The following is a 13,565-nucleotide window of genomic DNA, read 5'->3' on the forward strand; positions in this document are numbered from 1 at the left end:
TGACTGTCTAATGCAGCCCTTCGGCTCCTCCCTTTTTTCCACTCGGGTGACCACAGCAGATCTGAGATGTAACCACATGTTGCTTTGCCTATCTCAGGATGGTGCTCAGAACCTCTTCAGATTTGCCCAGTTTTAATTATTTAGGAACTTATTAGTTAATTAGTCAAAACATTGACTTGTCATTTGATATATATATATATATATATATATATATATATATATATATATATATATAAAGATGAACACAATCGTTTTTCTGGCCTCTGTTATCGCCCTGTACATACTACGTGTTTCTTTCCATAAGTCACCAACATCTCCGTGAGTCACACTGCTTCTGTCTCCTGCTCGCTGCAGGAGGCGGGGTCAGCCCTGCTCTCTGTGTGGGAGGGGCTTGCACAGCAGTCAGTCAGCCAGTTGAAGGGATGCAACACTATGATCATTCCACCCCAAAATTTTGGAAGAATAGATGGAACAGGTTCACTTATATTTTTCTTCCTAAATATGAACCTAAATGTCAAAGTGTACTGATTCAGATCTGTGTTGAATCACTGTCGCCGCCGAGGTCAGACCGCTGCACGTGAGTTTACACAAAGAATGTGAGCAAGGAAATAGAAAACGATGACGTTTTATAGGAATTGCTGTAACATTTCACAGATGGGAGTACAAATTTGCTGAATAACCACACAGCCTACAGTGGTTTCAGAGTGAAGTTTTATGAGATTCCATCATTTATGCAAAATTAAACTTAAAATTGACAAACTCTTTAAGGTGGTCTGTTTCAACCATTGATTTCTATTTACTCACTAGATGGAGGACCACAGCGATCTGCTCATTCGCTGGCTGTTGTCAGAGCGTCACCATCTTGGTTAGCATCTGACAACCAGACATAAATAGAATGTGGGCATGATCAACGTTTTCAAGGGAGTTTCAGGATAAATCTGCATTTTCCGTGCTGTTTCATTTATTCAAACTCGATCCCACATTTGTCCAGCAACTATTTGTCAAAATAAATACAGAAGATCATTAGACTGTTTATAGAATAAACTTGAATTGAATGAATTTGTTCGCCCGTCCAGAGAGAAAATAACACCATCAGTTTGTCAAACACACTATGTCTGCCACGACACCAGATACTAGTCTGATCCTTAATTAATTTCATTATAAAGTTAAGTTAAAGTTGGGAAATAATCAGGGCTGAAAGTAAGAGCTTCACACGCTTGCATCATATTAAAGATATTAATATTAAAGACTACGGCGCCGCTTTTATGGAGCGCTTCTCCATGAAAATATCAAATATAAATAAAATTAAACAACCACACCAGCCAGAGTAAAAGTAAGTAAGATTATTCCACCATTTCTGGATCAAGTTGAAAGAAATCTGAAGAAACTAGACTGAAATATGGAGCATATCACAGAGAAATTCATCTCATTCGTGTATATTCTTATATTAGTAGAATATACATTGTCAAAGCTACTGTATTTGAGTTTATATTTACACTCTGTCTCACGGTGTTAAAGCACCTGATGCGGCTCTTTGCTGCTCACAGATTAAAGCTACTGTATGTGAGTTTATATTTACACTCTGTCTCACGGTGTTAAAGCACCTGATGCGGCTCTTTGCTGCTCACAGATTAAAGCTACTGTATGCGAGTTTACATTTACACTGTCTCACGGTGTTAAAGCACCTGTTGCGGCTCTCTGCTGCTCACAGATTAAAGCTACTGTATGTGAGTTTATATTTACACTCAGTCTCACGGTGTTAAAGCACCTGATGCGGCTCTTTGCTGCTCACAGATTAAAGCTACTGTATGTGAGTTTATAGTTACACTCAGTCTCACGGTGTTAAAGCACCTGATGCGGCTCTTTGCTGCTCACAGATTAAAGCTACTGTATGTGAGTTTATAGTTACACTCTGTCTCACGGTGTTAAAGCACCTGATGCGTCTCTTTGCTGCTCACAGATTAAAGCTACTGTATGTGAGTTTATAGTTACAGTCTGTCTCACGGTGTTAAAGCACCTGATGCGGCTCTTTGCTGCTCACAGATTAAAGCTACTGTATGTGAGTTTATATTTACACTCTGTCTCACGGTGTTAAAGCACCTGATGCGTTTCTTTGCTGCTCACAGATTAAAGCTACTGTATGTGAGTTTACATTTACACTCTGTCTCACGGTGTTAAAGCACCTGTTGCGGCTCTCTGCTGCTCACAGATTAAAGATACTGTATGTGAGTTTATATTTACACTCTGTAAATACAACCCCTGGCAATAATTATGGAATCACCGGCCTCGGAGGATGTTCATTCAGTTGTTTAATTTTGTAGGAAAAAAGCAGATCACAGACATGACACAAAACTAAAGTCATTTCAAATGGCAACTTTCTGCCTTTAAGAAACACTATAAGAAATCAGGAAAAAAAATTGTGGCAGTCAGTAACGGACGGTTACTTTTTTAGACCAAGCAGAGGGGAAAAAAAAATATGGACTCACTCAATTCTGAGGAATAAATTATGGAATCGCCCTGTAAATTTTCATCCCCAAAACTAACACCTGCATCAAATCAGATCTGCTCGTTAGTCTGCATCTAAAAAGGAGTGATCACACCTTGGAGAGCTGTTGCAACAAGTGGACTGACATGAATCATGGCTCCAACACGAGAGATGTCAATTGAAACAAAGGAGAGGATTATCAAACTCTTAAAAGAGGGTAAATCATCACGCAATGTTGCAAAAGATGTTGGTTGTTCACAGTCAGCTGTGTCTAAACTCTGGACCAAATACAAACAACATGGGAAGGTTGTTAAAGGCAAACATACTGGTAGACCAAGGAAGACATCAAAGCGTCAAGACTGAAAACTTAAAGCAATATGTCTCAAAAATTGATATGGAATCACTCAGTTCTGAGAAAAAAATTATGGAATCATGAAAAACAAAATGAAAATTTACAGGGTGATTCCATAATTTATTCCTCAGAATTGAGTGAGTCCATATTTTTTTTCCCCTCTGCTTGGTCTAAAAAAGTAACCGTTACTGACTGCCACAATTTTTTTTTTCCTGATTTCTTGAAATGACTTTAGTTTTGTGTCATGTCTGTGATCTGCTTTTTTTTCTACAAAATTAAACAACTGAATGAACATCCTCCGAGGCCGGTGATTCCATAATTTTTGCCAGGGGTTGTATTATTGTTATAAATGACTTGAAATTTAACATAATATGAAGTTTGCCTCATATTTAACTTTAAATTAAGCGGCTGGTCTGCTCTGTCTGAGCCTGATCCTGTCAGATCTGAGGAGCTAAGTAAAGTGGGTCTGGGTTAGTACTTGATTGGCAGACCTCCTCAGAAGACCAGGGGCTGTTTGTTTTTTCCAGGTAAAACTGGAGTTGCACCAGGGAGGATGTCCACTTGTGCCAAATCACAATGTGGATCTGTGCTGAATCTGCTGTGTTCACCCAGCTCGACGGGAGCAGCCTAAAGGCAAATGACATTATTTAATTTAAATTGGTTCAAGTTGTGTTCCACTTTACATAGGTCCACTGGTGCCTTAGAAGAACCCATCATATGGAGAAAATGGCCCATTACTTCAGGCACTGAGGGGCCATTAACCCACACCACATTTCAGTTTCACTGTTGAATCTTCTTGAGAATTTAAAGTTCATTGCTCTTTGAAAGTATGTACATGCATTTTAATGCAATATTATATCAATGCCATAAAATGTTCTTAAAACTATGTCAAAGATAATATTATGATTTTATCATATTTTCTGAGGCAATATATTGTCCAGCAAAATCTGTTGTCATGACAGGTGCATCGAACTTTACCGATTTGAGAAATTTTAATTGGGAACAAACATATGTCCTAACTAAGATTCAGTGTGGATTTAAACATTGAAAATTCATCTCCTGTCTCAACACCACCATCAGTCTTGGATTGATTTGTAAATGAACACACACACATAAACCTGTGTACAGTGAACCCAGTGTGCTCCATGTACTGGTACTCACCTGAACGCCAGTGCGGCTACGTTTTTTGTTAGGAGTCTGTGCTGTTCTGAATTTTGACACTTATTTTACTGCAGGTGAATATCTATTTCAAATTTTGGTTGTAGGTGTCCTACATTGTTAATCTTCATCACATATTACAACAAAAATCTGTCCTATACTCATAAACCAGCCCTCATGAGCTACAAGAAAAAATCAGCTGATAAATCACACACTTTTCCGATCAGTTTTACTGCCCTGGAAACTGTGGCAATAAAATCAGGACGATACAAATACCAGGCTTTGTATTGCCCTGATTTTGATCCAATCAGGAGCCCCCATTTCTCAACCCCCATCAGTGACCCCCCCCCCCGCAACACACACACACACACACACACACACACACACACACACACACACACACACACACACACACACACACACACACACACACCCTGTCCATAAGTGCAGGATCCTGATACAGGATCCAGATCATTTCATTCAATCAAGATGTCTGATCAAGGTGAGAGAGTTCTAGCCTCCCGAGCAGGGACAATTCTACAACGCGAGTCTCACACTGAAGTTGTGAGGCATCAGTGAAGAGGACACTCATGACTTTACAGAGAGACATAAGAACATTCTATAATTTACATGATTTACCTGCGTTATTGGTTCTATGTCAGAGGTCTTAAACTTGTTCCAGAAAGGGCCAGGAGGGTACAGGTTTTCTTTGCAGCCACCCACTCCGGCAGGTGATTTCATTGATTAACTGATTCCATCTGCTCAAAGTGATGTTAATCACTGTAATATATATATATATATATATATATATATATATATATATATATAATATAAACACACTGCTTCACTTTAAATGCATAAGAAGTCCGTTTCAGATGATCAGCACAGACCCTTTCTCTTAAAAGGCTTTATTTTACTCAGCATGTGGCTTTGTAAACCATGGTAAACCTCAGTCTATTAGCGTCGCTCAGGACAGGAAGGCGTCATTACTAAGGGTGGAAATGTGCATCATCAATAATAAATGGACCGCTTTTTTGCACTAGCATCGCTATTTCTTAACGGATTTTAATAAATGTAGGTTTGTTTTAAAGCCCTTTGAAAGCTCTTTCCAATGAACCTATGCATGTGTGGGTGAAAAAAGAAAACTTCTATGTAAAATGCAGAAATTTGGGGAAATTATGACAAACTGTGCTGCTTTTCTCTCTCTATTGTCGCTATTTAACAGATTTTAATCAAAGTAGGCTTGTTTTAAAGCCCTTTAATTGCTCTTTCTAATGAACCCATACATGTCTCGCATAGAAAAAAATGTTTTATGTAAAGTGTGGAAATTTGGGGAAAATATCCCATTCTGATCATTTACTATGATGTTTTTTCCTGTTATCATAATTCTCGATGGATTTTTATAAATGAAGCCTTGTAAATTGTATTCAAGCTGATTAAAAGCTCTAATGAACCCACATGTCTGGATAAAAATCCTTATGTATTAAAATATAAATCTGAAGTATGCCTTGCCATTGTGCTCATTTACCTTGCTGCTTTTTCCACTGTAATATTGTTGCTAGTCTTTTAATAACAACATATGATTTTTACTAACATTTTATTACAAGTAGATATAAAGCCATTCAGAATTTGACTTTTGGCCCTCTGTCAGGGTAAAAAGTACCTCCTCCATCCCCTCCAACCACACTGTTAAAATTTAAATGCCACCTATGACCACCATGTACATATGATATTAAACAACACTGCAAGTATATATACGAGGTCTATTAGAAAAGTATCCGACCTTATTATTTTTTTCAAAAACCATATGGATTTGAATCACGTGTGATTACATCAGACATGCTTGAACCCTCGTGGGCATGCGAGAGTTTTTTCACGCCTGTCGGTTACGTCATTCGCCTGTGGGCAGTCTTTGAGTGAGGAGTCGTCCACCCGCTCGTCGATTTTTTTTCATTGTTTAGGAATGGCTCAGAGACTGTTGCTTTGTTTGATAAAAATTTTTTCAAAACTGTAAGGCACAACTGAGTGGACACCATTCAATAAATTCAGCTGGTTTTCGGTAAAAATTTTAACGGCTGATGAGATTTTGGTCTGGTAGCGTCGCCTTAAGGACGGCCCACGGCGCCTGACGGCGATCTGCGCTTCGAGGCGGCAGCGTCTCGCCGTTTCAAGTTGAAAACTTCCACATTTCAGGCTCTGTTGACGCAGTAAGTCGTCAGAGAACAGAGAACTTTCAGAAGAAGTCGGCATGAGGAGTTTATTCGGACATTCCATTGTTAACGGTCATTTTGTAATGAAAGAACGTGCGGGCAGAGTCGCATGTCGGGCTGGACCCGACCGCGGGGGGTCGCGGCAGGAAAAACACCTCCGTTGGAAATCTTAACGGGCAAGTTGGAACATGCCCAAGCTGTTAAACAATTTCTCAGTTACTCACTTGTTGAAAGCCATTAAAAGCCACCTGAATTCTACAAATGGTTTTCAACACGGAGGTGTTTTTCCTGTCGCGGCGCACACAGATTTGCCGAGTCGTCACGGAAACGACTTGGCGAATTTGCGCGTACGTCTTTCATTAAAAAAATGTCCTTAAACAGTGGAATGTCCGCATAAATTCCTCATGCCGGCCTCTTCTGAATCTTCTCTGTTCTCTCACGATGTCCTGGGTGAATTAAGCCTTAAATTAGGATGTTTTCAGCTCGAAACAGGCCGACGACAGCGCCTGGAAGCGCTGCAGGACGTCCCGCTCCGTGGGAAGTCCTTACACCGACAGAAACACCCCATAATCTCTCATCAGCCGTTAAACTTTTCACAGAAAACCAGCTTAATTTCTCGAATAGTGTCCACTCGGATATTCCTCACAGGTCCAGAAAAAATTTTGATAAAGCAACGCCCGCCGTCTCGAGCAGCGTGTGAAACAAAGGAATTCAGCCGAGAGGGCGGGACCACATCTCACTCAAGGCCTGCCCACAGGGAAATGACGTCACCGACACGCGTGAAAAAACTCACGCATGCGCACGAGGGTTCAAGCATGATTGGTGTAATCGCATGTCATTCAAATCCATATAGTTAAAAAAAAAAAAATAAAAGGGTCGGTTTATTATCTAAGAGACCTCGTATATATATATATACTCGTATACATAAATATATTTAAACATTTTTGTTTCTGTATCTGTATGCATGTGAACCCAGCTTAATGAAAAGAACTTAGGTGTTGAGTTATAGTCTCAGTATATTGATATTAAATTGCGACATAACTTTAAAATAGACATTTGTTTTACATAATTACATTAAGGCTCTTGTACAGTTCATTTTAGTATTCAGGAATTTGTTTTTATAGTTGGTGCAGTTGATGGTGAAGCACTGGCTGCCTTTTTTCCCCTCATTTTGCTTCTGTTTAACAGGCTCAAGGTGCTCTCCGCCCTTAGTAATGACCGCCGTGCGGCACGCCGCTAGTCACGTGACGTCCATTCCAGTCTCTATTTCCATGTTGTAAACTTGAAGCATCGCCTGCTACATTGATTAGCATTTACATTAGTTATGGGCATGCTCTACGATCTTCTTCTCAGTTTTTTGTGGGAGCGTTACAGTGCCACCTACAGGCCTGGCATATGTACTACAGGTTTAAACGAAGCTTCGAGGCAAAGAAATTGCCTTGAACATTTTTTGTAATCGAATTATTCGAATTACTGCATTACTGCATCATATCCTGATGAATCTGTATCAGCTGATACAGATTCATCGGGATATGATGCAGGGCGTGATAAACAGATGTGATAAGGTCTCCCTATCAGCTCTAAAAAAGCCATATCAGCTGACCCCTAGTATGGACTCACCCACCCACCCGTCTGCTTCTTTGCTCTACACGCCCTATGCTGTTACCAGCTCAGGAAATAAGTGTCCTGATTTAAATCTTATTCAGTTAGATGTTTTTGTGCTTGATTGGTATCTGCACAACAAAGACACAAATATCTTTGTTTCAATTGTGATCTAGATGACTGGAATCAAAGTGAGACCGATCTGGATCTGTGCACACACCTGAATTCATGATGTCCCTTCATCTGTCCAGGACTTATCTGGGCTCCAAGTTCAAACTGTTACCAAAAGGAGTTGTGATGAAAAATTAAGGAGACCATGAAAGAAAGGAGTTCAGTTCAAAATGGCAGAAATTCACAATAAGAACCTTTGGGAGGCAGGAGGTGGTATTGTCCCCACGGTAGCGGTGGCTGAACAGTGTTTGGAAAATGCAGTAATGTTTGTTCTTGTTTGTGTTGCAGGATATCGGTGATGTCACATCTGTGTCTCTCCTCAACCTGGACCCCAGTGACAACACTCCTGAGGTGATAAGTTTTAGTGTTTTATTGGGCCTTGCACCACACCCCTGAAAATAGACATGTCACTACTGCACCCATAATTTACAGGGAATAAATGCCTAGTTAATATTGACATTTTAACAGCCATCACAGGGTGGCAGTTGTAGCCCGTTAGGAGTCAATGAAGGATTACACATGGGCCATAATTTAAAATATGCTCCAGTCATACGGGTGAGCCCCATTAACTCATGCCAGTTGGGGTCCACAAAATCGGACCGCGGGTTATCTGAAAGTTAATTAAGTTGACCAAAAAGACCATGCTGTAGGTCAGCGATGAGGGCTTCATCAGTGCAGAAGATTCCCGAGGATTAAGTATCTAAAGAGTTGCATCCAAACACTTTGAATCCTCAGAAATCCAGCACAGAATTGTCCGCCCTCATCGCTGACGTGCAGCAGTCAGAGGAGGAAGAAGAAATCCTCCAGGATCATCTGCACTGACGTTCCTCCCCAAAAAACCAGCAAATCAAAATTGACGTTCATACGGTAGTCTGAATTTTCGAGGTCCACAACTTGATTGCGAATAAAGCCAAATCACAACTTATGCGTGCGCGAGTTAACGGGGCTCACCTAAAAAGTAAACCAAAGGTTGAAGATTGTACCCTAAATCTAAAGAGAAATGCTGTACATAGTTGCTTGTTGCTAGGTATCATGTTGACTTTGTTGAGTCATTGGTCTCCAAAGTCATGGTCAAAATTATTCCATTTATTGATCTTTTGGATCAAACAATAATTTGCATCACTTTTTTACCAAAACTGAAGCAACTTTAACTTTTGACCCCTGTACAAACTCATGGGTGCTAGTCTTCCGTTATATCACAGGTTTCCGTCAAAATCAAAATTCAGATTCCGTTATTTCTGTCGCAAGATACAATTAATTACCGGTTGCATCTTGGAGCAGCAAGATGGTGCCTGTGTGGTGTGATGGCGAGACCAAGCACAGGTGCCATCTTGCTACTCAAGGATGGCACACGTGTTCGGCCACAGGTGCTACACAACGCACACAACAGGTGTGTGTTTTGTGTGTCTTCCTGCTGGGTTTTACGACCCAGCAGGCTCGGCTTAATATTCAAACTTCTATAGAGAAGTAAGGAGTTTCATTTTCGCCTTTTGGTGATGTGCTACTGGAGCCCCCGCGGACGCAGACGGAGTAGGGCAAATTTTCCTTGGCTGTGATGGACCCCCCCTGCTGGTATGTGAAACCTACAGAATCTTGCCTCTGCAGGTCCTGCGTGCCACCCCCCTGGCACACTGTTAAATGCGTGCTCTGTTACTAATAAGACTTTCATCTTGAACGATTATATTCGATCCAAGGAGCTGGACTGTTTGTTTCTGACTGGAAGCTGGCAGAGAGAAATGGACCACGTGTCTCTCAGGACTTGCTGCGGTTTGTAAGAGCAGCTCTGTGTGCTGACGGGTGAGTTCAGTCGTTCTCATCATCTGAATCACAGCTTTTAAAAGTCGGCAGGATGAATCCTTTGGATTGTGTCATATTTTGCCCGTTTATAGCCCACCCTCAAACAAGGCTGCGGTGCCCAATTCACCATCTTCAAAAAGCCTCATGCTGACCCTTCACTCCTTCAAAATTTTAGACTGGTTTCAAAATTGCCTTTTATTTCTAAAGTTTTAGAAAAAAATGTCCAAACAGCTTAATGAGGTTTTATCTGAACATAATATTCTTGGTAAATTCCAATCTGGGTTCCATCACTTGCAATCTATGGAAACTTTCCTTCTCAGAGTTTCAAATGATATTTTAATGCGCAGAGATGCAGGTGAATATTCTGTACTTGTCCAAGATGGAGACCAGTATCTGGCCCAATTCATAGCCGAGCTGGTTGTCGGGCTAAGGTAGGTAATGCTGGACACTTGCGGTTCAAGACATCCATTCCTTCTTCACGATCAGCTTCCCGCGTATGCTTTTAAATATGAAGTTTGCAAATTATTTTCTATATTTTAATAAAAGGTAAGAACACTACAAGTAATATAATGAGTAAGACATTTCATAATGAAAATAGAACAGAGACGGGGTGTTTTTATTTGAAGGTAGATATTAGAACACTGTTATCTGGATGGGTGAGAAAATTCAGTGAAACACATTCAAATGATAATGACTGTTAACATTTTTAGTCATATGTAGTTAAATCTACTGAAAAATACCACAGTCTAAAAATACGCTGAATTAATCGCAAAGAAGATCAACCACAGGTCACACATCTGATGTCACTTCAACCTCTGGCCACAGTTCTACAACCAGGTCATCTTCAGGTTCCTCTGTAGATCTGTTAAGTCAGCGTAAGAATTGCGTGTCAAGCAGACTGCAAGGGAGGCTCAGCTTCCCCCTAAAATGTCAAAAAATTAAATGGTTAAATTTGTATAGTTTATCATTTCACTGACTACAAATGTGTTTGAACATGTTCATCTTGAAGATGAGTTCGTTCAGAATCAGCTACTTATCACAAATCAATTGACTCTATTTTGTTAACTTCTCGTAAACCTTTTTCTCATCCAGTCTGGTCAGTGCATTTTCCTGTAGAAGCTGAGCGTCCGTTCACTTCAGTGGGACTGTCTGGAAAGGTTTTTTTCATTGCCATGAAATGCGACAGTTATTGGATAAATGCTACGATTTTGTCCCGCCCCCGGATGCTGAGCGTCTCTTGGGGTGAATGGAGCTGTGGACGGCCCTGGATGCTGGAGTTCTACACAGTGATTGGATCATCAGTCGAAAGGCTGAATCCCGTTTTGATTGACAGCTGTAGGAATGTGAGAATTAGTTTGCACATTCTTGCGTATTTATGCATTTTAAATTTATACCAAAGTGTTTTGCGTGTGCTGCTTTAAAGGCACGCAGAGAAGCCCACTCGATTAGACATTATGTGAGAAGATCTCTTGTAGTTACTCTCTGCTTTGTTTTTCAGTAAGTGTTTAAAAGTCGTCGTACGTTAATTAACATCCCGGTTCGCAACACAACATCAAAGTATTCATGACTGTAAGTCTACATGTGGTAATAATTAGTGGTTGCTGATGTATTTTACTGATGTAAATTAGTGACAGAGAAACTGAAGCGTTTTGAACCACTGAATCAATATGAAGCAATGGTTCAGCATTTCGAAGCTTTGGATACAATTAGATATGGCGACATCTGCTGGCCAATCTTTAATATTTGCCTGGAATAGTAAAGCGCAAGATGCCGTCAAACAGTCAGGCTCTGTTATATATGTTTAATAATAAAGGTTCTATGTGTTTCTTGAAAATTTTGACGGTATTTTTGTTTAAAAACATTAATAATATACTTGTCTTATAATCCCTGAAGGAATCTTCACAAGGGATTGATAACATTTTAAATAAGATTCTATCTAAACCAGTCGAATGTGATTGTGCTATCATAAAATACTGTACATAATAGATATAAATTGTAAAATGTTTGTGCAACTGGGGACTGTTATGATCATTTTACATATTTGAATTTACATATAAATAAATTGACAAATTTTATGATGAAAGCCGACAATGAGCTTCCCCTCTTTGACAGACCAGCAGCCACCACCGGTGCCGAGAATCTACCAGAATGCACCAAAATGAACCTTTTTTTTTTTTTCTTCAGTGGGGGGCATGCCCCTTGGACCCCCAATGGGACTTCGAGCCTTTGGGGCTCGTGTTGTGCAGTTTCACCACACAATCTGTCCAACGCCAAAAAGTTTCAGTCCAAAAAAGTTTTCTCACCAGCACCCATGCAAACTGAAATCGACTTTGTCACTATTTTTGCTGTTTTTTACCCCCCTTTTTGGACTCTTTATGATCAGACAAATAATGGGGTCTGGGTTTCAATATGTTTGGACCGTTTTTAAATTCTGACGCCTGTAATTCTTCACTGACCTGCTTCCATTCTGGGATGGCCACCATATATTTTTGTGTAGTCATGATATACTGAGGCAGTGTTGTTTGGCCACCTTAAATGGTACTGATTGGGTCAAAATTTCATACAGAAAGCTACCAGATTAAAAGCTCTGTCATACTTTTTTCAAGTACCTATAGATAGGTGACCAGAATGCCATATCAAATGTTTTGCCACCCTGGGTGGTTGTCACCAACCTGTCCGGCCCACAGACAATATAATGTATTTTTAAAAATTAAGTTTAAATCTGTGGTTCCATAGTTCAGTTTGTTCCTTGAAAGATTTTTTTTCTTTAAAACAGGATGTACATTAAAGTAAAAATTATGATTTTTCAGCATTCAAATTTGCAAAAAAAAAAAATAAAAAAATAAAATAATAGTACTAAATTGATTCATAAGGTAAATATTTTAAATACTAGCTGAGTTACCCATTCTACACACAGTAACACTGGTCTACAGCCAAAATGCTTCTGAAATAAAGATAGTCAAACTTGACTCATTTTGGGCCATGGAGAATGAAAATGTTGCTTGAAATTGTTGATTGGCCGTAGTTTTAAGAAAAACTACTACTGTGCTACTAAGGATTAATATATAAGCCTTTTGCTGATTTTTAAAGTGATACAAAAAGAGAACAGATGAAATATTATACAAACAGTCAGAGAAACATAAAAAGAAGACCTATGTTTATGATTTTTCATGTAAACTCTACTGTAAACACAATCTAATTATGTAGACGTAAAATGTAAAACTTAGTATATGTTGGAAACAGGAGCCAATTAGCCATTCTTATTGTCATATTCAACATGCCAAAATCCATAATATATAGCACATTTTATTTCTGAAGCAAACAACTTCTAAATATTTGTATGCCAGTGTAATAAAGAATTTTATCCATGTCATTGTATTTTTCATGTCCCTTTAGTTAAGGTGTAGTAAGTTGCATTGTGTGTATGTTGTCATTAATTTTCATAGAACAATTTGTGACATTTATGAAACTCAAGTGAATGATGATAAAAGGTGACAGCAGGTCATATCACCTCAATGCTCTGGCAGCTGTACACAGCAGATGAAGTTTAATTGAAAAAAAAAAGTGTGCTTTAACTCGCACGCTGCACACGCTTTCCTGATCGGATTGTAATTAAAGTGCACCCGAGGCAGCCGCTACTATGTAGTAAGTAAAGTGTGATGCTGCTACCTGACCTGAGTACCACGCAAACTGCAAAAATAAGGGCTCCAGTGAGCGGGTCGTGTGTGGACACACCGTGTCTGTGTGTGTTCTCGCACATACACTTTCAACGCACGTGTCATCAGCCTTA

At 39.7% G+C, this 13,565-nt stretch overlaps 1 protein-coding gene across 3 annotated transcripts in view; it reads left to right on the forward strand.

Annotated features, from left to right (window-relative positions):
* LOC117510047 (E3 ubiquitin-protein ligase RNF34-like) overlaps positions 1-13,565 on the forward strand; it is an 85,879-nt gene that overhangs the window by 31,887 nt on the left and 40,427 nt on the right. For all 3 annotated transcript variants that reach the window (XM_034169660.1, XM_034169658.1, XM_034169659.1), the window contains exon 4: positions 8,267-8,329. In XM_034169660.1, coding sequence (XP_034025551.1) covers positions 8,267-8,329 — 63 coding nt within the window. The remainder of the gene's footprint in view (positions 1-8,266; positions 8,330-13,565) is intronic.

This window comes from Thalassophryne amazonica, chromosome 5 (genome assembly GCF_902500255.1).
Source record: "Thalassophryne amazonica chromosome 5, fThaAma1.1, whole genome shotgun sequence".
Classification (NCBI taxonomy): Eukaryota; Metazoa; Chordata; class Actinopteri; order Batrachoidiformes; family Batrachoididae; genus Thalassophryne; species Thalassophryne amazonica.